Source organism: Maylandia zebra, linkage group LG13 (assembly GCF_041146795.1).
Source record: "Maylandia zebra isolate NMK-2024a linkage group LG13, Mzebra_GT3a, whole genome shotgun sequence".
Taxonomy (NCBI): Eukaryota; Metazoa; Chordata; class Actinopteri; order Cichliformes; family Cichlidae; genus Maylandia; species Maylandia zebra.
In genome coordinates this window covers 1,163,147-1,187,971 of record NC_135179.1, presented here as the reverse complement: position 1 = coordinate 1,187,971, position 24,825 = coordinate 1,163,147, and the positions used below count along the sequence as shown (strand labels likewise).

General features: G+C 43.9%; 1 protein-coding gene across 1 annotated transcript; it reads right to left on the bottom strand.

Annotated features, from left to right (window-relative positions):
• Nucleotides 1-1,235: 1,235 nt before the first annotated feature.
• ncapd3 (non-SMC condensin II complex, subunit D3) lies at nucleotides 1,236-23,903 on the bottom strand. The gene is made up of 35 exons (XM_004573811.3): nucleotides 23,788-23,903; nucleotides 23,013-23,182; nucleotides 22,717-22,879; nucleotides 20,320-20,483; nucleotides 19,845-20,009; nucleotides 19,697-19,758; nucleotides 19,533-19,620; nucleotides 18,018-18,151; nucleotides 15,394-15,466; nucleotides 15,131-15,256; nucleotides 14,523-14,775; nucleotides 14,392-14,430; nucleotides 13,187-13,279; nucleotides 12,884-12,957; nucleotides 12,630-12,764; nucleotides 12,331-12,551; nucleotides 12,058-12,249; nucleotides 10,978-11,075; nucleotides 10,787-10,896; nucleotides 10,450-10,557; nucleotides 8,602-8,716; nucleotides 8,261-8,356; nucleotides 7,937-8,175; nucleotides 7,656-7,735; nucleotides 7,232-7,369; nucleotides 7,005-7,138; nucleotides 6,685-6,893; nucleotides 5,220-5,330; nucleotides 4,874-5,035; nucleotides 4,079-4,191; nucleotides 3,740-3,801; nucleotides 3,029-3,076; nucleotides 2,007-2,069; nucleotides 1,851-1,893; nucleotides 1,236-1,456 (listed from the first exon to the last, which is right to left on the bottom strand). Exons 1-35 carry the CDS (start codon nucleotides 23,837-23,839, stop codon nucleotides 1,396-1,398), a joined length of 4,194 nt encoding a protein of 1,397 aa, XP_004573868.2. The 5' UTR covers nucleotides 23,840-23,903; the 3' UTR covers nucleotides 1,236-1,395.
• Between the last annotated feature and the right edge of the window lie 922 nt (nucleotides 23,904-24,825).

Below are 24,825 nucleotides of genomic sequence, written 5' to 3'. Positions count from 1 at the left end.
GAATATCATGACTGCATGATTCCAACATCATGCCTTTTTGACTCAGTTACACTTTTTTTCACTCTTTCTTTTCACACCTGTTTGTCAAATAAAAAATAATGGAAAGGATTTCCACATGATTAAGGTGCTTCAGTTGTTCTGCCCCGAGACTTTGCACTTCCACCAGACCTCCGGACCACAAACTCTCTCACCACTTTTAAATCACGTCTCAAAATCATCTATTCAGAATCGCACACACCTGATTCTGTCTCAGTCCATTTTTACCTTGCTCAGCTTTTATACTTTCATGCTTGTTTTTTTCTGATTGACCTCATGTCTAAATTGTATTGCTGCTATTGTAAGGTGACCTTGAGGGTCTTAAAGGTGCCTATAAATAAAATGTATTATTATTATTATTGCTTTAGTTTAGCATTATTCAGTTCTGTTATTCCAACAATGTACTTGAGTTGGACCAACTTCATTAATGATGAATCATTTTACTTAATGTAGTCGAGCCAACCTATGCAAATTACATCAGTCCAACAAAAGTTCTGAATGCTAATAGAAATGCATTCATTACCGTGGAAATCCTTCCAATTCATGTAAAGAGCAAAGGTCATGTCTTTGAACGCTGGTCCTTGGTGCTGTGAGGCAACAGTGCTACCACCACACCACCAAGCTGCCAGTCCAGGATTTAAAAAGTGGGAAAGCTGTGACTACAAGGCCTCACACAGCATTTTCATTACGTTTCTGTCCTTGAGAGGTTAAACCGAATAAATAGCTTTTCTGCCTCTTATAACCCCAGTGATGTTCCTGTGGTTTGATGTATATAGTGCATCATATGTTGCACTATATACTTATGCATGTACATCTCTTTTTATGACTTCATAACTTGAGAGATATCAGCCGATGGTCATAAGCAGGATGAACTTTTACTGTAATGCTGGCATCGAACTGATGATGGCTGAGAGGCTCCGCCTCTTGAGCAGCAGCCCTTAACGTATGATTAAATCTGAAACGCTGTCGGTCAGTAAGACGACCGAAGTTCGACCTTCTGTTTGGAAACGATGTCGTTTGTCCCTGTGGCACGTTGTCTATCCTTTTGTATGTCTGTTATTTATTCCTGCGGTCTTACTATGTATATTTTATTCCCGCACAGCTGCGGTGGAGCACCCACACTTATACATGCCAATGACAATAAAGGGCTATGCTGTTCCATTTCATCAAAGACAATAGAAATGAATGATAGAAGCCTCTCAGTGAAACACCATATGTTGAACTTTTATTTCATATTGTACATCAATACATCAGTGCAAAAGCAGCTAAACAAAGAGTGAAAAAACCTCAAAGTGAGAAGAAAGGATATTGTTGTAGATAAAGACAACCCACACACACACAAACTGAGTGACGCATCCACTACAGTCTCTTCCTCAGACGCAGAGGAGACTGCACATTCCACTGCCTCGGTCCAGGAGCCCTGAACAAACAACAGAGCTGCGTTTAAACAGTTCACACGTCCCGTGCATAGATCGCTGTAGTGTAATAGCAGCACAACAATGTGACAAAGCTAGCAGGCCTACAAACACCACAGAGCAAACAAACCCAACAATGTGTGACTCAGGTCTTCTGGAGTTTGCTGCCATGTTTCTGTAACTCTGTTCTTAGTAATCAGGTGTGGTCGTTTCCACAGTAATAACTAGTAACTTTGTTACTGCCTCGCTCCTGTCTTCACTGCTGTCGCTGTCCCAGTGTGATGCTGGATTGTGTATGTGTTTGTCATGGTCATTAAGTGTAGTGCTCAGGCACTAAACCAGTTAATGCAGAACCAGCACTGAGTTAAACTAACACCAAGGAAAGAGAAGTGCACTCACTGGGCTTCACTCGATCGCACATGAAGCACGCTGCCCTCTTCACCTGCCGACACACACAAAACAGTGATTGTTATAAACAAGCTGAAGATAGTTTTCATTCACTACACAAAAAGCAGAGCGAACGTTGGCACCGTCAGCGCCTGGTCAGAAACCTACTTGTTCCCTGCTCACTGAGGATTGCGCTGAGTCCTTCATCAAAGGTCAAGTTGATTTTGACACCTAGTGGACAAACAGAGATGGGTCAGTCGAGGGTTTGTGGATTACATCATCAGTGAGATTATAACCAACAGAGTATGGTACCATAATGTAGTAAAGTACGGTGCAGAGTTTGGAGAGTGGAGCCACTCTGCTTCAGGTCCTCACTGAGCTCACAGCAGATACAAAGCTAACGACTGCACATCATATATTTATTGGTGAGAGGTCTGATACATGCTTATGCTTTTCTTTGTACAGCATGTCTCATTCACCCAACCATACCAACACTTTACATGTGCATGCATGGACCCGAGTGCAGACTTTTTAAAGTGTTCTGATCATTACTGCCCGCTCTGGTCCAATCCCGCAATATTTGTGTCCACCCCTGCCCATAGCTGCAGACACATTAATGATACTCTGCACGATGATGCACATTGAATGTGACATTTCTATAGAACAGCAGCAGAATAAATAAAAGCAAAACCAGCAAAGATCTCTCAGCTTTGAATCGTTAGTCAGTAAACTGAGGTTACAAACTAACCAGGGTGCCAGCAGTGCTACCCGTCAGGCTCCGCCTCCCATTGCTGTGGACAGTTCTTATGAATCATAACTTGCATCCATTATTGTTCTTTTAAAACAGCAAGAGTATACTTAAGCTAATTTTGCCATTTAAATCTGTAATGCGTTTTCCTTTTGGAGAAGTTGTCATTAGTTTGGTCCTGCGCAACAAAATCATAAAGCCAAACGTCGCTGCAGCCGTTCCACAGATTTCCTGCTTGGTGAAGGAGAATTACTCTTCTGTCTGTGAAGAACAGCAGGTGTGCTTCCTACTGTCAACACAAAGTTCAGCTCTTTACCTTCTGTGTTTAGAGGGATTTTAAATACCCAAATATCTCACTTTCCATTTTTTGTACTCTCCAACCTTCATTTTGGGACCTGCGTCTGTTTTAGCTGCCAGAGGCAACCTGGAACTTCTCTCTTACCCTTTGGTGTGCTGATGGCTCTGTCGCTGGCAGCTCCTTTAGCCATCACTAAAAAAGTCAAATGAAAACACCGTCACAATGGATCTCACACACAAAACTTGTGGGAATGCAGAGTGAGGATCTAACACTGCGTGCAAACAAGAATCAGACAGTAAGACCTGCTCACTGAGGTTACAACAACACAGAGGATAAAGTGCTACAAACATGTTTTACATGCTGTTTATGCATCGCTGGCCTCATTATGAAAGGACATTTATGGTTATGACTGGACTCAGTCCCGTAACATATTTGTCCATCCGCGTCGTCCCTGACAGTAACCTCTGTTACAGAACAATACTGTTTTACTGTTTCACCACCCTGAGGCTAAACTAATGTGTCGAGCAGTGAACTTCAAAGATGAAAAGACTACATGGGCTACTTTTGTGCATACATTTGACAATTACTGCACCTGAACTCTTGGATTGAAATGCTGCTGCTGCCTTGTTTCAATAGAGTCACACTTCACGGTGAGATCAGTGAAAACGATGAAAACTGCCCTTCATTTACTGTTATAATAGAAGAATGTACAGTTCTGATGTTTGCAAGCTTCAAGCACTGATGAAAGTTTCTTCACATGTTTCCTTGACATGTGTTGCTTTCCTTGAGTTCCTCTCCACTTGGCAGACATTCAGGATAAATGACATTTGTTCAAAGCAGTGAACTGAACAGTACCTGTTCCTTCCAGAGCGATTGATTTAGACTGGACATCGTCCTGCCTCCTGGGTCCACGCACACTGACAGACACACACAGGAATTTCAGTAAGTTAAGCCGTAGCTTCACACTGTACTGAATTAAACCAGCTAAAGTTTACATCTGCTCACAAATATGAACTCGTAGATGTGGCCGGGTCATTTCCAGCACTTCGTCTTTTCTGTGTCTAAGACTAAATGTGAACCAAAGGCTCGGTCTGCCGGTGATTACTGGTCATATGAAGGAGCCCAAACAGCGATCTCAGATATGAATCAGACTCTACAGTAGAGTGTAAGTGCCTCATACTGCTGGAAGCCTACCGGTCAGTGAGTGCCAGTCTAGCAGTCTGGAGGTTTGGACGAGGTGGCTGCGGTGTGGCAAAGGTACACGGCAGCAGGGCCGTGGATCTGACAGGAGAGCGCTGGGCTGAACCCTGAGGAGGAACAACGATCATTCATATAATAAATAAATAGCTCAGACCATCAGATGATAAGAAGAACGTTCGTTTAGAGAAAATATTTCAAGGAACTTGTACAAAAGTGTGAGGACTGTGTTTCATTGTAACACAATCCTCGTGTCCTGTTCTTAGTGAGACCTTTCTGGAGTCACTTGCTGCTCCAGCAAACATGAACGTTAGCCTGCTGTTATTGGAGATTGGTCAACAGATCAACATCAAATCCACACTACCTGGATTATATTCATACTCAGTATGCAGAGATTAGCAGGCATACATTCAGTCTACAGAGGATGATCCACAGTGGCGTACAACCACGGGCTCCCCCTGTCTGCAGCTCAGCACCGACTCCTTTTCCCCAGAAGAACGTCCAGCATGTAGCAGCAGATTACTTAAACTCTATATTCATCTTCACAGACTGTCTGTTTCTGCTTATTTAGAAGAGGAAATGTCCCCTTAATTTATTAAAAACAAGCGCGCTCAGACGTCTGTAAACCCCACACAGGCAGCGTGATCTGAGCCTGTCAGACGATTGGAGCACAGCTGCAGGTTTTGGAAGCGAGCGAGAGGACGTTACCTGCAGTTTAGCACATTTGTATGCACAGAAAGTCTTTTGACAGTGAAATCAGTGGGTTCATAGTGGTTTGCACTGTGCTCTTACCTGGGCCTTTTTGCCATCTCCTGCCAGGCTGTCGTTGTCCAGCTGTTCCACTGTCGCTCTCTCCTTTTCTGCTATTTTCAGAGCAAACTCCATTTCAGCTGCCAGCTGCTCGTCTCCAGAAAGAATCTCCTTCACCTCATTACGGTAGTCCTGCATAGTCACCTGATGTCAGACACACAGAGGTTAATGCGGTTCCCTTCACTACAATATTTTCTCTCTTAAGAGAGTAGAAACAGAAGCACAAACTGTTCTGCTGATGCTTTGCAGCTAACAGTGCTGTAAAGCTGTGGATTTTCCATAGTTCATGCAGATCATCAGTGAATATGATCATGCATGCTGGACTTACCTGCAGGTAGCCCACGAGATCTCTGAGAACAGGAGAGCGCTTCTGCTCCAGCAGGTTCTTCAGGCTAATGATGAGAGGAACAGTGTTCTCTATGAAGGCCTTCTTCCTAACCTGCGGATCAAAAGTGCAGATTACCTTCAATCAATCTCAAATATTTCATCTGCTGAAATATAAAAACGTTAAAAGTTACATTTCGAGCGTCTTCATTATACTTGGTGCAGACAGTTTAGCCTGATGCATCTCTGAGGATGAAGACCTCTATACTTCACCGCTCAGATGGATATAAACAGCATTTTGCTCATTTGGTTCATAATCAGAGTCATCAGATTCAGAATCAACTTCGCGACAGCCTTCATCTTCAAATACAAATATTTTAAATAGTTCAGAGGTCAGTTTGCCCCGCAACGCAACAGGAAGGTTAGAGTTGTTCTTTGTTGTAGCCAAGAGCACCATTTCTGTAGACTACTGACAGAAATCAGAAGAAAGCTGTTCAGGCTGTGCTGGCAAAACAAACAAGCTTCATGTGTTTGAATCTAAACTTAAGGTTTAACTACTCGATGTTTGGCTTTGTGCTGTTGAAACAGATGATTCCTCCTCAGCAGAGTACGTGTCCTCACAGGGACTTCTGACTGAGCCAAATAAACTAAACAGTCAGCATCATTCTAGATGTAAATGACCTCCAACCTCTGGTAGACGCACAAAACACCACCAGTTTTTCTAAACGCTGCTTAGGGGAGCTACTGCTTGTGGTTACAGCATCCACACCACAGGTGGGGATGTCCTTACAGTCCAGGCCTAGCCGACCATTTGAAGTGGCAAACAACAGTGTTTGTGTGAATGTGGCATGTTGAGTACAGAGTAGAAAAGCGCTCTATAACAATCAGTCCATTTACCAAAACCACTTTATAGTCACTGCATTGGTTATTGCATGCAGGACATATGCCATCACCACAAGCTCACGAGCATTAACACTGGTGCTTTGAGCCACGGCAGACTCGCTGCAGTCTTCTCTAGAAGAAACGCTGCTGCCATGCAGGAAGTAGCTGCTGTCGGCTCGCTGGCATCCTGTAACCTGGGAATCTTTGAGCTCCGATACTTTCAGATACAGAGCTCCTGTGTGGATGAATTCAAACTGGCTCTGCTGAGAACACCAGGTTACAAAATTGAGTAACACACTGGTAATGGGCGGTGCTAGGCATCGCTCGAAGTGTGTGTCATTTTATGGAAAGCCTAGTTTAGTGTCCTACAGTTGTATAGGTCACATAACATGTGTTATCTAACAGCTGTTTGTGTCGTTGTTACTATAAATGATCACGTGGTCTCCTGTGACTAAACAGCTGGTGACAGGAAGACTTGTTGAGCAGAACCAGGATGAAGGAGGCAAACCAACTGCCTCAGTAAGCTGAGATGAGTAGGAAGAGGAACAAAGGAACCAAATGCATTTTAAATGTAGAGAACTCGTCACCTGTGACACCACTTTCTTCTGTGCAGCCTGCAGAACAGCTTTGGCCATGGTGGCCATGTTCTCCTCCTCTGCTTCCTCCCCTGCAGCAGCGCCTGCTGAACTACATATGGTCTGCAGCTTAAACTCTTTAAGGCTCAAGATGTTGAAAGTCTCTGACAAAATGTTAGCGCCATCTGCATCCAGGGGCAGCTCTTCATCAGCAAAGCACGCTGACGTAGGAGGAGGTAAGAATATAAAAAGACAAAGGTTCTGGTTAATAGTGCTTTAACAACAGGCCCAACTCTGAAAAGAAAAACCTAAAACTTTACTTTTAAGTTTACCTAAAATGGTCTGGTTGATCTTGTTGGTGATGTTGAAGCGCTGAGCGTCTGTAAAGTGCTCCAACAGGAAGCAGTAGATTCGAAAGCGTTTCTCACGGTACTGTTCTCCTTTTAGGGAGAAGTGAACGCGTTCTCTGCGTGGATGTTCAAAGAAAAGGAATAAACTCAACAAACATGTCGTGACGTGAGGAAACAGCAAGGAGAAATCAAGCTGAGCGGGGTCATACCTCTCGCTTTGGGAGAATTTGTTGTAGGACTTGTGTTTTGTGTAGGAGTTGAAATGGAAGATGCACTCAATGAAGTGCTGGCTGAACATTTCTGGGTTCTTCTTCAGCAGCAGGTGGAGCAGGCAGTATTCAGTGAGACTAAAAGGAGGTAAAACATACCAGCCTCGGTCTTGTGAAAGCAGCTTTACGGACACCAACATTCAAATACGGACTATAGTGAGGAAAACAAACGCTCCTCGTGCTTCAGACACACAAGCCACAGCCTGAAACCTGCTCCTACGCACGAATCAACTGGACTTCCTATTAACGTGTTTGCTGAGTGCGTAATCTGCCGTGAATGCCAGTCGGGGATTCAAAAATGAATGGATTTGCGGTTGCATACCCCACTTTCACGTCCTGTCCGTGTACGCACAGTATGAATTACCTGACGATGGCAGGGACCGGGTCAACGAGAGCCACCATGAAGTCAAAGAAGAGGGAGCCCTTCCATTTCACAAATTCTTCCTAAAACGTAGTCATGAGAAAACCAAAAAGAGGTGGCGCTGAAGTCCATCCATGTTTAACATGTCAAAGTAACGTCACATCTGTAATTTGCTTCATTTTCCATTACATAATCCTGAAACGGGCATCATCTGACCATTGCTATGAACGTCTCAAAAGAGCACTGCTTACAGAAGTATGGTGACATTAAAGACAGCAACTCACCTGCAGCAGGTTGGTCAGCATGATGAGAGTCTGCTCTCTGATGACAGCGTCTTTGTCTCGCAGACAAGCAGAGATGTTGGGAATGTAGTGATCCACCATGTTGGTATATCGCACGCACAGATCACACATTATCACAACCACGTTGCTGCGTACTGAAACCTCTGTGCCAACCTCCAACTCCCTGGCAAACACGGGCAGGTACTTTTGGGCCAGTTCTTCACTCTGCAGGGCCAATTTACCTGAAGCACAGTCACAAACAAACACTTAGGCTCATGGCTCGGAGTGAAGAGTCAGAGCTAAACTTGGAGGACGCACACGCCTCACCTAAAGTGATGACTCCATGGGCTCTTACTCTGGTAGGCAGCCAGTTTGCTTTGAACTGGGAAAGAGGCAGTGAAGCTGGCAGCTCAGTCTGGCACTCTGTCAAAGATGGAATAAGACAAACAGGTTAGCAGAGCCTTCTAACCTGGCCGTGCCCTGGACAGTACAAGACTTCGTGGTACTTTGAAGAAGATGTGACAGCTCCTGACCTTGCAGAGTCTGAAACCTCACTTGATTTCCAACTGCGGCACATTCAAAATGTCACCTGACACCAGCAGCTGTGCTGTTGTCTCTGGAGACGTTCACTCACACACAGTATGCATTTTAGCATCAGTCTTTCCTACCTGCCAGTTTCTCAGAATGTGTTGTGAGCACAGATTCCACTAGCAGCACTGTCCTCTTGTTAACTTTGGCAGGACACTGAAGTGATGCCACACCCAGAGTGTGGAGATGTTTCACCTGAAAGAGAAAACGTTCCCCGTCCATCAGAGCCACAAGCGCTGCACGGCTGATCACATGTTGGTTTTCAGACGTGCACCGTGGCGTTTTCATCATCGGATTTTTGTTCTTCCTGAATGAAGTTTTGATAAAACTGTCATCACACCACAAACATTAAAGAACAGGCTGGATCTGTTTCATGCCTCGCAGTTCTTCATCTCACGTTTTCTTAAGCGTGAGGATTACTGAACAATTCCTGCCTTGAAAAGTTCACCCCAAAACCCAAAGGCTTCATTCCTTGCAGAGTTTTAATAGCTATAGAACTATGCAGTGATCTAATAGGGTGCAATGTGTGTTAGGCGGCAGCCAAGGGCGCAGGATCCCTGGCTAGGCTGCCAATTCGGTCATGGAACATCGGCTCCTTCCTCATGGGAGAGGTTGAGCGATACCAGCTATATCTACCTGGTCTCATCTTAACCCACGGCTCGGGCTCTGGAGCCAGCCTCAGAGAGGGGCTGGACTCTGTCCCAGTTTGGAGTTGGCGAGTGTGAGAGGTGGTGGGCTGCAGTGGGTATCCATGAGTGAGAACCCAGTCTGCCAGACGGGGTGGTGGTTCTCATCTTTGAGAAAGAGGACCAGAGGATGTGCTCCAACTACAGGGGAATCCCGCTCCTCAGCTTCCCTGGACAGGTATGCACCCTGCTGCTGTGGATCAGCTCCTGTACAGAGGGAGAGCTTGGTCTGCATTACGGGCAATAAGTTCGACTCTTCCAGTGGGTGGTGGACTCCAGAGCTGCCCTTTGTCACCGTTCCTTTCATAACTTTTACTTGACAGAGTATCTGTGTGCAGCCAAGTGGTGGAAGGTTTCTCCCTCATGTCTGCTTTTTGTGAATGATGTGGTCCACCCCACCAGGTGGGGACCTCCAGCTCGCACTTGAGCCGTTCACGGCTGAGTATCAAGTGGTGGATGCTAAAATGAGCACCTCCGAGGATGGAGTGCCCACTCTGGGTCAGGGACAAGTTGCTACCCCATGTAGAGGAGTTCATGTATCTCGGATCTTGTTCCACTGAGGGATGAGGGGCTCAGCAGCTGCAGTGATGCAGGCGTTCTGTCTGTCATGGGAAAGAGACAGCTGAGCATAAAAGCAGAGCTGTTAGTTTACCGGTCGATCTACATCCCTACCCTCACCTATGGCCACGAGCTGTGGGTAGTGACTGAAAGAACAGGATTGTGGGTACAAGTGTCAGAAATGAGCTTTGTCTGAAGGGTGACTGCTCCCTTAGAGATAGGGTGAGAAGTTCAGCCATCCAAGAGAGGCTCAGAGTGTACAACGCCTTCGCATTGAAAGCAGCCAGGTCAAGTGGTTAAGGTATCTGATTAGGATCCTCCTGGGCGACTTCTGGGTGAGCTGTTCTGGGCAGGAGGCGGCCCCGGGGTAAACCCAGGGGCCAGCCCAGAGATCATCTTTTGCAGCTGACCTAGCTATTCCCCGAGGCGAGCTAGAAGAGGCTGGCTGAGGAGAGCGAGGCTTGGGTTTCTATCACTAGGCTGCTGCTTTGTAAATAAGTGTTAAGAGATCAATTGTTCTTGTCTAGCTGTCATTCCAGAGAGAACAGCACAAGATACTGAGGGTTGCAGAGTATGTGTCAACACCACTGAACATAAGTTCAAAGTGAAAGTTTACCTTTCTGCCACAATCATAAGGACATTTCTGGAGTAACGAGGACAAGTCTGCTAAGAGTTTATTCTCACCATCAGCTCCTCGTCGAGGTTCTGAGCTCCATTGTCAGTTAGGATTATGCTGGCCAAATATGACTCGCAGGCAGACACCAACTCCCCACAGCGCTGGTTCAGGAAAGCCTGACAAAAACACAAGACACACTCACAGTGGGCGTCAGTCATATCGGATTCAAACTTTGAGCAGGAGTTTGGCACTGCCTGCTTCCTGCTGCAACTTACAAGGTTAACTGTTCTTGTGTTTGATCCTCATCCAAACAGGATGGAGACCAACAACTGTTTCTGTTACTGAAAACAAGATTTCAATGCTGTCATAAAGTACGTCAGCCTCTGAAGTATAGATGTCTCTAACCTGAGTCTGCTTGATGTCTTCACTGCAGCCAAACTGATAAAGAGTCTGAACAGCAGAGCTGATCACCTCCAAAGGCAAAGTGAAAGTCTTCAACCAAGACATCAGATCAGCTGCAGAGAGACGGTGAGAGAGACTGAGTCACATCATTTCTCTCAGTAATCCCCCGCCATCTGTCCCCTTACTCAACCTACCGACGACCCTTTCCTTTGTGTCTTCATTTAAATGCACGGCAATGTCTCCCATCACACACAGGATGTGACAGCATGTTGTTGCGTTTACATCCTTTGATCTAAGAGGAGACAATCAAATCATTAATACATTTATCTGCAAATAGCAAAGCAGTGATCGCTAAAAACATTAACATTAAGAGACTGACTTGTTGTTAGTGAGAAGTGATTTATGACCATTTACACTTGGTGTCACCCTCGACCATTTTACAGGGTGTGTTTGGGGATTTGTTAACCCTCTGCAGAGTCTAGCCTCTGTTTCAACTTGTGTCAGAAGTGCAAAAGTATTATTATTTTTATTGTGCTGATAGGCCAAACCTCAGATAAATAATTTACACCATGTCTTATGATACATACTGTCATCGGATTTGGTGCAGGAAGAAACAGTTAAAAAAAGATCTCCTAAGAAGTAGTTTACTTCAAGTACAAGAAAAAACCAAGACAAAAACATGTCAGAGAAAAATCCACCATGTCAGAAATGATATGGCAGCACATGGTGTCTGGTTGCTGACAGGGAGGCAAAGATTGAGCGAGTGATGGTGGTGAAAGAGTTTTGTGTTACACAAGAAGATGTAAACGCAGCACAGATTCCTGTGTTTCCCGCGTCTGCTGACAGTGGCCACAGCCACTCTCCAAAACATCAACTCTTTGCTGTCCAAACCTTAAACCAACCACAATAACATCACATCTCCCAGAGAGGGGAAAGGTGAGTGTTCCTTCTGCGTCACACGTCACCCCCTCCTTACAACGGGATACATTTGTTTGTATGCGCACAAAGCCTATCATGCATCAGTCTACCCCCGTGTACAGTGTTGCTCTTCACCTTCTTTGTTTTGTTTCCAAAAAAGCCCACAATACACAGCAGGGCTGCAGGTTTTTTATTAAATGGTGGAACTGAGTTTGCATCCAGAAGGTGGAGCGAGAACAAAACAAAAACAAAGAAAGGTTTGCAGATTTCACCATTTTCCACCAAATTACAGGCCAGATTATAAAGGGCTCATTTTAATTCACATAAACGTGGCAGACTGATTTGGACTTGCCCACCTGACCATCTTGTCCCAGGCGTCCAGAATCTTGCCATGAGGCAGTCTGGAGGATGAAGAAACAACCTTGGAGAGCAGCAGCCAGGCTCCGGCAGCATGATCAGCCTCAGTATGTGAGATCAGGTTGGAGACAAATAACGGGGTGAACTTCTTCTGTTTGGACCAGATGGTGAAGGCCTTGCTAAAGTAACGACTGGAGACCGGGTACAAACACATTCAGTATTTAACATTAAACATGTTGTTTCGTACGAGACAAACGCTGGGCTGGCTTCACCTGAGCTTCTGGCACTGGTGACACAGTAGGCCCAGCAGCTCCCACATCAGCCTCTGACTGGCATCCAGGTGGCAGCCAGCAGAGTACGGTTTGACCTGACTGAGCAGCACCTGGTCCAGCGCCTCCAGGGCCTTGTCTTGCACCGAGGTCTCAGAGTCCGCCACAGCTGGCACCACCCCCTGCAGCCACGCCTTTTGCACCACACTGCACTCTGGTTTAACCTGGCAGAGAGACGTTAGGGTTAGATCTCACCCACGGTCACTTCAGTGACCGTCCCATCAGCATGTGGCTCCACTCACACTGAGCAGGTCCCCCACACACTGCAGGGCCTTCTTTTTCACAGACACAGATGGGTCTCTGCAGCGCTCTGACAAAGTCTGAAGAGTCTCCCAACTCATGGGGATCACGTCATGTTTCAGGAGACCCAGCAGGGCCTGTGCAGGAAGAGCACACAAGTCAGCCTGGGAACATGCAGATATTCAACCCGCCCCCCCACAAGAAATGACTTCAATCTAAATCGTGGCTGCTGCTGGTTAAGTTCAGCTCCAGGTACCTGCAATGCTGCTTTCCTCACATTAGTCTTTGAATCCTTCACACGCCGCAGGAGGAGGGCCAAATTCTCTTTTGCTGCATCAAATACAGAAACTATGTGATTCACTGACCTCCAGGGTCCAGACCATGAAAAACACATGAATGAAAACAAACACGTGACAAAAGTGATTTAAATGTGTGTTAGCCTTGTGACAACCTGGCAACCTTGTCCAGGGTATACCCCGCCGCTCGCACCGTCACGTACACGATAAGATATTAAAGCTATTCAATAATAGAAAAAGGATAGACTGATGGAAGCTCTCACCATAACAAGCAGCGCTGTCAGTGCTGCTCAGCTCCACAGTCCTGAATGGAAGAGTGCGGTAGGTTTTCAGAGTGTGCTGGGTACTGAGAGTCCCTGAAACAGTCATATCAACAACACCATTAAGTACAGTCATAGTCAACACAGTAAGAGTTATGTCAGTGAAACAAAAAATAGTGTCGTCTTTACCAGGGCTCAGGCGAACACCACCTGAGATGCAGTAACATCCTTTATTTTTGCACTTTCCTGTTGTGCTAGCTCCAGGCTGCGTGCAGGTCGGAGATATTTATGCGGAAACCTTTGTTTTCTTTACAGAACGAGAGAAATAAGCCCTGCAGTCACAGCTCTCTTCAGGTCCAGTCGGCTTTAGGGCTGGACTTTGACTGGACCACTGCAACAGCCTGATGCTTTAATGAGAAAACAGGTCCTTCTGGCAGGAACCAACTTCTCTGCATTAATGTGATACATTCTCAAAATCGCTCCTTGCACCCGGGTTAAGAGCTTACGTGTTGTTTCTGGCAGCTCCTTACACTTTGAAACACACTAATAATATCGTATATATAAGTAGTCAGCTATGCCCATCTCTCACAGCTCACAGTGTGAAGAAACCCTGAATTGGATAAGTGGAAAGAGATGGATGAACTATGACCTCTAAGATGTAGCTCACGTGGTTTCTGCTCATGTTCTGACCTCAGGGTGAACGGAAACGTAGGTTTGCACGCACTGCTTCTGCATGTTGTTTCAGTGTTTACTGATCTCAGGCTGAATTCAAACTGAAGTTTAGAACTGATAAAAGCTTATACTGTCTCCTAGCCATGGCTGTATACACCGAGTCATTATGACACTCTTAGAAATTAGCTGGAAAACGGCCTCAATGTACAGGCTGCCTGATCCATATCAAAATGACACTTTAAAACTGTTGTACTGCCGGCATTACATTCCTCAGGTGTGTGTACGTAGGCCACCTGCTACTGCTATTATTAGAGTCTTTAGATAAGCTATCAGCTATGGGAATTGTCATAATGGATCTCTGTCAAAGTGGGGTCAGAGCGTGACACTGAAGGTCACTTTCTTCATGTTTTGTGGTCCTGTGACAAAGTTTCCGCCTTTTCCCAGGATATATAATACCTGTGAGATTCACAGAGAGCCAGACTGTGGCTTTTGTTTTTTAACCTGACTACAGGAAATATAACAAAAACAAACTTTACCTTCTGTGATTTCACCTTCCAGCACCGTCTGGGTTCCAGCTTAACCGAGCAGAGAGGAAACACAACAACTTTAATGATTTCGTTTGAAGGCCTGTGTCTTTACTGTACTCCTGTGTGTGAGGGTGTCTCACTGGCAGAGAAGAGGTTGTGGATGGCTCTGGTGGCATTGAGAGAAGGCAGCTCCAGGCACTGAGCCAGGCAGTTCAGAGCATGGCCCTGGACAGTGGGAGATTCATCCATCCGTCGAGCAAAGAGCAGGTTCTGGATAAGGGAGCTGTGCATCAGGAAACAAACAAGGTCCGGATCTCGACACTCCTCCGGTCTTCTCTCTGGCTGCTCCAGCAAAACCATCACCACATCCACAGAGAACAGCCGGTGCACCATCTGTAGAGGCCATCGCAGTCAGTACCACTGACAGAAGGTGATGAAGCTCACTGACATTTAGCTAAGTTCCAACATGCTCCGAAACAGAGTATCACACAGGAGGGTGGACACACTCTTTTTAAAGTGGCTTAAAAAACAGGCTCTCTGAGTTTTATCCTGATCTTTGAACGTGTGCTTCAACTTCAGCAAAGTCGCAGAAATTTATGGAGACACTAAACATTTGTCTGTGACACTGAAATCATTTGAGCAGCTGTTTGACTTAAGCTGAAGATCATTGATGAGACAGAAACCTGCAGCGGCTACGCCAGTGTCAGGAAGTGAAAGCATTTCTCAGACAGTTAAAGTAAAACCTTACCTTTGAGCTTCTGGAGAAGTTACACAGCCACTTAATGAAGCAAGCATAGTCTTCACTTGCCATCTGAGACGTCAGCATACCCACAGCCTGAGCTCCATGGCTTCGATACTCATTCTTTTCAACCATCTGTGTATCAGCACAACACAAACATGAATGATAACAATGCAACTTTGTTGTTGTCACATTGTACATTTTAAGCTGCAGAAAGTTTCTGAACGTTTGCAGAAAGTGAATTTATGCCGAGTGTTTGCTGGAGAATTCACCTGGAAGCAGATGTGCTGGAGGAGGATTTGCAGGAAAGGCAGTGCCAGCTGCTTCAGCTCATCCACAAGATGACTGCAAATATAAATATAGAAATCTTTCACACATCTGCTCTCCAAGGTTCAGAAACATCCCTGAACAGTCACGATCCCAGACATCTTCAAGTGACACATTAGCGCCGGTCCTTAAAGCTGCAGAAAGTAGAGGAGAGACTAGGATGCTCTGTGTGTGTGCACATACTGAAACTGATGCCTCTAACAATGTGAACAATCAGTATTTCTACCAATGGTCAGATATGAACAGGTCTAAATGTTTTTGGGGCGACCGTGGTTCAGGGAGTTAGGAAGCTCATCTGTAACCGGAAGGTCACCGGTTCGATCCCCTGCTCGCTCTGTCCTGGTCGTTGTGTCCTTGGGCAGCTGTGGCTACAACTGTGGCTGCCTGCACCAGTGTGTGAATGTGAGAGTGAAGGAAAAGTGGAAGTGAAGCGCTTTGGGTGCCTTGAAAAGCGCTATATAAATGCAATCCATTATTATTATTATTAGGATAGATTAGATAGAACTTTATTAATCCCTCGGGTGGGTTCCTCTGGGAAATTCGATTTCCAAAAAAGCACAGCACCGACAGAAGTTACAGAATATTTTTATATTTATATATATATATATATATATATCACAAAAGGTATTGCACAGTGAGGTGAAGAGGCACTACAGCTTAGTTGTTCCCCCCTCCTTTGTCCTCCTGTTTCCCCTCCCTCTCCCCTCCAGGGAGGAGTTAAACAGTCTGATGGCGTGTGTGGATAATGACACCTTTAAAAATCATTAAATTAAGTAGTGACTGAAGTGCAGACTTTCACCTTTAATTTAACAAAAGTAACTTAATTGTTTAAGTTATACAGTCGCCACTTAAGGAGGCTCAAAAGTAATGAGACAACTGACTGACAAGCAGCTTCAAACCAGCCAGTCTGCTTCCTTGTTATTCCAGCTGCAGTCTTAAGAGGCTTCCACAGCTGTGGTTTGTTCACTCTGGTGTGAATCAGTTCAGTCCGCCCATTAGCCTCATGTGTCTGAGGCGTGAGAAACAAAATAAATACAAGGTGCTGTGGACTCGTTTCTGATAAATCGTGTTATGTCACAGCTAGTTGCTAGCCCCTACAGACTTTGCATGTCTATAACACCTTCACGCACTGAGAACCAAAGCATACGTGGCTACGGGACAGTTTTTAGCACAAACTTCTAACTCATACCCGCTCGTTCAGATCAGGGTTGCATCACATTCACACCAAAAACAAACCACCCTCGAGTTTGTTTGAAACTGGGGGGAAATGAACCACAGCTGTGAAACACCTTAACACATCTCTCCAGAACACCGTCCCCCTGCACCGTGTCTGCTCCCAAAGCATCAGAAAACAACCACCCAGCAAAAAAGGACAACATAGGATCATCAACAGCACCAAAACCCTCAAGAGTGAAACGTAGGTTATTAAACATTGCGTGTGTCTATTTCCTGTTTGAAGTCCCTGTTAATACACGAATTGATCAACAAATGTACTCTGCCTCACAGAAACCTGCTTACAGCAGGATGATCATGTTAGTTTAACGAATCAACACCTGACAATCAATTATATACACAGACAGCTTGAATTCATTTGAAAGCCTGATGCTTCGCCTCGTCCACCCCAGCTGCGAAACCAGTCTTGTTATCATCTATCGTCCACCTGGGCCTTACACAGAGTTTCGCTCTGATCTCTCAGACTTTTTATCTGATTTAGTTCTGAGCTCAGATAAAATTATTATTGTGGGTGATTTTAACATCCATGTAGATGCTAAAAATGGATTTAGGAAGTCCTAAAACTCGCTGAAAAGCCTTCAGCTGATCCAAAATGCTGCAGCAAGAGTCCTGACAGGGACTAGAAAGAGAGCAGATTTCTCCTGTTTTGGCTTCCTGTTAAATCCAGAATTCAAAATCCTGCTCCTCACATACAAGGTCTTAAATAATCAGGCCCCATCTTATCTTAATGACCTTGTAGTACCATATCACCCTATTAGAGCACTTCGCTCTCGCTCTGCAGGCCTACTTGTTGTTCCTAGAGTATTTAAAAGTAGAATGGGAGGCAGAGCCTTCAGTTTTCAGGCCCCTCTTCTGTGTTTGTATGAATGGGTGAATGTGGCATGTTGTATAGAGCGCTTTGAGTACTCGGGGAGAGTAGAAAAGCGCTGTATAAGAATCAGTCCATTTAAGCTCTTTACCTTACAACAAAAATAAACTAGAATTGAACTAAATTCTCTCTGGACACTTTCCAAAGACTGTGGTTCAGTTAACGGGCAACTCTAAACCAGCCACAGACGTGAATCTGTATCTCTGAGATAGACTGGTGACCTGACCCCGTCTCTCAGGGTGGGGGACTGAAGCCTAACCTGTCTGCGATAAGATGAGAGAGGCTCCCATAGATGGAAAAGGGGCTCCTTTAAAGACAAGCCTTCATTAACAAAACTATAGTCATCATCAAAATCAATTCAAAAACTGAAACAGATCACAGGTTTAAACCTTTTCTTTCCAACATCCACCACGATGAGATGTAGACAAGTAAAAAGTATCAGATCAATATTAAAACAAAACTATTTACCAGACAAACTGGATGGCCTGGTCACGAGTAGCGAGGACGGTCTGGCTCGGTACGAGGAGGGACGGCTTCCCAGTGTTGCCCTTTTTCATCATCAAAATCACGTAGAGGAGCTGGTGGAACACCCTCCTCAAGGACTGGATGGCACAACAGATAAACTCCATTAAAGAAGACATGATACGTTTGAAGACTCTGGTGGGAACATAGCACATGGGTTATTTTGCAGCAGTCTGTGAGAGCATTTTAACATTTTCTCAGTTGAATTTTTCTCCGAATCGTGTCACAGCTTGTTTGTTCTGTTGGCTTCATCGGGTGGTGTTCATTCCATTACATACTGTTTGCCCCTTTGGATCCCACTGGAACAGGAGGAAGACCGCATTATCCACCAACTGCACTGAAGACATGATCAACTTCCTCTCCACAGGTTTTAAGAAATCACATTCAAATTTAGTAATAGCTCGAGCTGATTTAATTTTGGGTCAAGGTCACACGAAAAGTGAAAACAAATAAAAACTTCATATTACCCGACATTTTAAACTTCATGTCGATATCCCAGGACTTGGGGTTGGATTGCATTTGACTATGACCTTCAATGTTAGCATCCAGGTCACAAAAATATTCTGCAAGCCATATCAAGTACAATTTATCATATGAAAGGGCATGCAGAGAGCTGTATGAAGCAACTCCTCTTTCTATGCCTGTATGTCCTATAGTTCAGCAAAAATCATCAGTATTTTTTGAAAATCTCACGTTTTCACAGCTTCTATATGTCAGAGACATTTAGGCTCTTTGAGAGACTAAAGAGTTGGTCCGGTGGAGTGAAACACTGCTTTCCACTCCTGAGTCTCCTGACGCTTTGCCAGAATTGCTTCAAGGAAGTCAGAAAGTCTTGTTCCATAGCCTGACTGCCTCTCACGCCCAAGTTTCTGCTTCAAGCACCAGCCAAGGTGCTTGCTGTTTGGCCTGCCCATACTCATCAGCTGCCTCCAAAGTCCCACAGGCTAACCATGTCCAGTAGGACTCCTTCAGCTTGATAGCTACTTTGATTCAGGGATTATCGCCACGACGAGCACCAACTACCTCGCAGCTGCCTCAGCAATGGAGGTGCAGAACATGGTTCAGTTGGAGTCCACGTCCCCAGCCTCATTCATAATGCTTCCAAAGTTGTGTCTGAGCATTCCCAGCACACCCTCACCATACGTTTAGGTGCGAACACCACTCTGCTTCAGATCAGCCAGGCCTTGCTCCCAGGTCTCATGGTCACTGCTCACGTGAGCGTTGAAGCCCCCCCCTCAAATACCCCACTCACTAAACTTAAGAAGGCTAACTGATGTTCGGCGCATAAGTGCAAACAGTCAGGATCCATTCTCTGAACTGAAGAGGCAGGGAAGCAACCTAGTGGGGAAGCTAGTCCAAATCTTTGAATGCAGCCAGCCTGTGTCACCATAAAAACAATATTTCTACAGTGTTATGACGACATCTACTGAGATAGTTTATAAGTAGTGTACGGGATCTTACTTCTTTCTGGTCTCCATGTTTTGGCAAGCAAAGCAGCTGTAGGCCGTAGAAAGCCATCTCTGGAATGCTCCTTAGTTTGGTAACGTCTCTGTGCAGAAATTACACAACTATCACAGTTTGTTCTGATACATTAAAAAAAAGACAAAATAAGCAAGAAAACTCACTGTTCAGCAGCAAAAGCTGGTTTGCCAGTGGTGGGTTCAAAGTAAAGCAGGTTACTGAAGATCTGGACAAAGAAAAGGATTCGCTGTGAAAACCTGCAGGTTCCACAGTGTGAAACGAACCAGGTGTGCAGATACAACCAGGTGGTACCTGCATACAGTGGATCATGGTCTGAGGACTGTCTTTTAGTGGAAATGTTTGCAGAAGTCTCAGTAAGCTTTGAACCAGGAGAGCTACAGCATCTCTGATCCTCATCAGGTCCTTTCCAGAAAGATGAACTTCCTCTTCCTCCTCATCCTCCTCCTCCATTTCCATCTGATAATAACACATAGGTCTGATCATAAATGTGTTCCACCAGAGAATACGTTTACTCACCTTCACACAACTTTAGCAACAAAAAGATCAGTACCGTTTATTGGTTTGTTTTTCTCTTCAGAAAGTTTTAAGAAAATGAAATGAGGAATAATTAATGAAAATTCCTTCTCGGTGTTGTATTAGCTCCCACATTAAGTCAATCGGACAGTCTGAACAAAAGAAATTCAACACTTAGATGGACCTAGTTATGAAATGAGTGTCTCAAAGTCACTATTCAGCCATCACATTGCAATGATCCTTGGGAGTGTACCTCTGGACTGTCTTTCCTCTGTGGTCTGGAGCGTTTTCCCTCCGTCTGAGAACTCTTCAGGTCTTTTTTGCGTTTCTTTTCAGAATCCTGAGGCCAGCAGTGACGGGTCAGGTCCAAACATGTGTCCAACAAAACTTCATGAAAAACCTTGTTGGAAATGCTCCCTAGAAACAACAATAGAGAGAGCCAGACACACTCACACCGCTTACCCAAGCAAACATCTTTTATTGTCCAGTTTTCCTAAGCTCGTGTGAATTGTAGCCTCAGTTTTTTATTCTTAGTCAACAAGAGCGACACCCATCGTTATCTGCTGCTGCTTTAGCACGTCAGCTTCAAGGTTCAACAGGTTGTGTTCAGAGAACTTCCACTTCCTGGATTTTATTTTCTTTTTGTCATTTTTGAACCACTTACACTTACAGTTCAGTTTTGAATATTACATAAAAAATAAACAACACAAAGTGTTTTTGAATGGCAGGTATGCAGAAACATGTGTATGGGCAGAAATCTGTGCCATCAGACACTGAATTTGAATAAGTTCAATTTGAATTTGAATTGCTCAGATTGAATCTGAATTGTAACTTGAATAAATGCTTTTGAAAGCTGAATTTGAATTAGTCTAATTTGAAATTGAATTTATGGTTTGAAAATGAATTGATTTGCTTTGAAACTGCATTTTATCCTTTAAAAATTCAGCTCTCGAATAATTTCAGTTTCACTTCTCACCATTCAGTTTCAGTTCTACAATTCAATTTCAGTTCCAAAATTCAGTTTTTTGGAACTTACATCCGGTTCCGGTTCAAGCGCAGATTAATAGAACTACGTTTTACTAGCGGACCGAAAGTGTTACTGACGGGAATCTACAGCGTCTTGAGCTGAATTAAGACTTCAGAAGTCATTCGTCATGTCGAATGACCAGCGGATAAACTCTCAGGTTGGTAATAAATGTACTACATGTATAAGAACAAGCGTCATGTTAACAAATGATAGCCGTACAGTAACTTTTATGCTTATTGTAGCTGCTAGCTAAAAGCGCTAATTTAGCGTAGTTTGCCCTGAATTCAGATTTGACAACAAATATGATCGACTGTTTCTAGTAGAATTCCAAAGTTGTCATCTTGGACCCTCTCAGAGTACCCCCTCTGTATGCTTGCAGAGACCCCTACAGTAGGGAAACATGCAAAACGGTGTCCAAACCTTTGTGTTTTAGCTTTATTTATGTCTTACACAGCATCCCAACTCTTTAGCTAACTTAATAACTTTAGCTAAAGTGAATAGTTAGTCTAATTCATTAGTGCATTAGTGTGAGACCCTGCATCGTGACCTACGAACTTCTAACCCTGCGAGTCAATCGTACAGTTTGAGCAGAAGCTGAATCGCGCGACTGAAAAAAATCGCACAGTGTCTGCCCAGCATAAGACATAAATAAAGCTAAAACACAAAGGTTTGGACACCGTTTTGCATGTTTCCCTACTGTAGGGGTCTCTGCAAGCATACAGAGGGGGTACTCTGAGAGGGTCCAAGATGACAACTTTGGAATTCTACTAGAAACAGTCGATCATATTTGTTGTCAAAGCTGAATTCAGGGCAAACTACGCTAAATTAGCGTTTTTAGCTAGCAGCTACAATAAGCATAAAAGTTACCTTACGGCTATCATTTGTTAACATGACGCTTGTTCTTATACATGTAGTACATTTATTACCAACCTGAGAGTTTATCCGCTGGTCATTCGACATGACGAATGACTTCTGAAGTCTTAATTCAGCTCAAGACGCTGTAGATTCCCGTCAGTAACACTTTCGGTCCGCTAGTAAAACGTAGTTCTATTAATCTGCGCTTGAACCGGAACCGGATGTAAGTTCCAAAAAACTGAATTTTGGAACTGAAATTGAATTGTAGAACTGAAACTGAATGGTGAGAAGTGAAACTGAAATTATTCGAGAGCTGAATTTTTAAAGGATAAAATGCAGTTTCAAAGCAAATCAATTCATTTTCAAACCATAAATTCAATTTCAAATTAGACTAATTCAAATTCAGTTTTCAAAAGCATTTATTCAAGTTACAATTCAGATTCAATCTGAGCAATTCAAATTCAAATTGAACTTATTCAAATTCAGTGTCTGATGGCACAGATTTCTGCCCATACATGTGCATGTAGCACAGAGCCATGGCTCAGTGTCTAAACGAGTCTCACAGGCCTGAGTGTGTCCAGATAGCTTCCTAGAAATAAGTCACAGGATAGACAAACAGACACACACACACTCCTTGAAAATTAAGACATCTATACCAACGTTAGAATTTACAGTCAATAAGCAGTGACAATCATCTCATCAACGTTAGTTCCACCTAGCTCCAAGAACCGAGAGACTTGTAGTTACTTCCATTTCAACTTTCCTTACCTGGAGTTCTCAGAAGTAATAGGTACACTGAGGCTGCACACAGGCTGTTCACCCTCTGGTGGCCACTGGCCACTTTAGACTTTCCTGCCAGGACAAAGAAGGACAGCACAGCCACCACAGACTTGACTGATATGCCACTCTCCCCCAGAACTGCCCAGACACTCTGCAATGCAAGATAGGAGACAGTCAGCTGACTGCTACCTTCAGATGGTGAAACAGACACTACAGACTACAGGAAGACTTTAGACTGAGCAACTGCAAGCGCTTCAAAGAGCCACAAAAACTAATTTGCTTACCTGTGAAGCTCCATCACTGCCTGCAGACTGATATTGATCAGCATGTGCCAGTAAACACTGGTACAGGGCTGTGAAAGACTTCTCTCGCCTGGCTGTAAGTTCCTCTTCTATAGTTTTATCCAGTGGTTTCCTTTCAGTAAACTCCACTTCCCACACCGCGTCCACCCAGGCTAGAAAAAGAAAGAATAATATTATCTCAAACATGTAAATAGAACTGAAATAACAAGAGAAAAAAAACTTAAAAACATCAAGTTTTTGTGAAAATCTCTGTCAACACAATGTTTATGCTTGAAAAGGAGTAGATGAGTTTTTTTTATTTTAAATTACATCATTTACATGTTTAACTACATACAAGTCTACACTCAGCTCATAAACCAAAACAACAACAAACTACACTTTACATAAACTAAGCACTCTGTGTAAACACCCACTAAATCTCTGAGCTTTGTAAAAATGATCTCTTATATCACAAAATCACTGACTTTCATTTACTGCTACTTTTAATACGTTTGCCTGTCAAATGTCAGACGAGCCGATGTTTTCTGTCTGCCATGAATCCACAGATATTAAGTTCATTACAACTGCTGACTATAAGATTTGACGACAATCTGAATATTCAGCTGCTTTATTTAATGGCAGATAATCTACACTAATGTCGCTTCACGGTACATCTCTCGGCTCAATGACCCAGGAAACAGCTCCGTTAACAACCAAGTTTGACAGACCGCCGGGTGTTCAGTAAACCACATTTCGATAACAGACAAAAGAGTTTTACCTTCTGGGACATCGTTTAACCGAAGAAACTGCAACGCAGATATCAGATCCATCTTATTTTGGTTTGTCTTTTTCTTTCTCGCTTAATTCGCCCGCCCAAATATAAAAACTCCGGACATGCGCACTAAAGTCTTCGTTTTATTTCTTTTCCTGGTTATCAGCCTCAGTGTTCAATACTGCCACCTGCTGGGCTGGAATAGTTAGTTATTATTTTTTAATTTGCAAGAAAAGTTAAAACTGGTCGCAAAGTTTCAAACTAGTTTATTGGAACATGAACTAGTTCATAACAGTTTTAATATGACTAATACTAAAGTCATATAGATAGTTTCAACTGATAAATAATAATGTGCAAAGAAGGTATTTATAATACACACTATATTCCCAAAAGTATTCACTTTTCTGTCTTCACATGCATATAAACTTGAGTTATATCCCATTCTTAATCCATAGGGTTTAATATGATGTCAACTAACCCTTTAACAACTCTTCAGCAAAGGCTTTCCACAAGGTTCAGAAGTGTGTTTGTGGGAATGTTTCACCATTGTTTATGGGCTCAAATTATGCTCATGAAAATTTTGTACTTGTAAATCAAATGTGTACCGTATTTTCACGACCATAAGACGCACTGTACTAAAAGGCGCAGTCTCAGTTATGTGTGCCATTACTGTATTTAACACACACATAAGGCGTACTGGATCATAGGGCGCATACAAGTACCGTATGCGTATTGAAAAATAAAGCGGGAGCAAACCTGAGTTCGGTACCTTACTCACATTTCTATTGCCGGTAATCGTCATCATCAACAACACACAAGCATACAAGTGTGCAGATGTACTCATTGTATTTTTATATCTTGTGAGGGCCAGAAAGTTTGATCAACTTTAATGTTATAAATTGTGGACAAAAAGGTGAGAAGGATTCTCCTCCCTTCATGGTTCATCCAGCTGTGGACACACCTCTCCCAGACACTGAAGGTAGAAACACTCCTGCAACAAATACACCTGTGCTTACATCATTATAGCTCCTACTACAGCTTCCT

Coding starts and splice junctions, on each gene's coding strand:
- ncapd3 (XM_004573811.3), bottom strand. CDS start 23,839: ATGGATCTGATATCTGCGTTGCAGTTTCTTCGGTTAAACGATGTCCCA. Junction 12,958..13,186: donor TGACAGCGCTGCTTGTTATG/GTGAGAGCTTCC, acceptor TATTTGATGCAG/CAAAAGAGAATTTGGCCCTC. Junction 6,894..7,004: donor GATCAACCAGACCATTTTAG/GTAAACTTAAAA, acceptor CTCCTACGTCAG/CGTGCTTTGCTGATGAAGAG.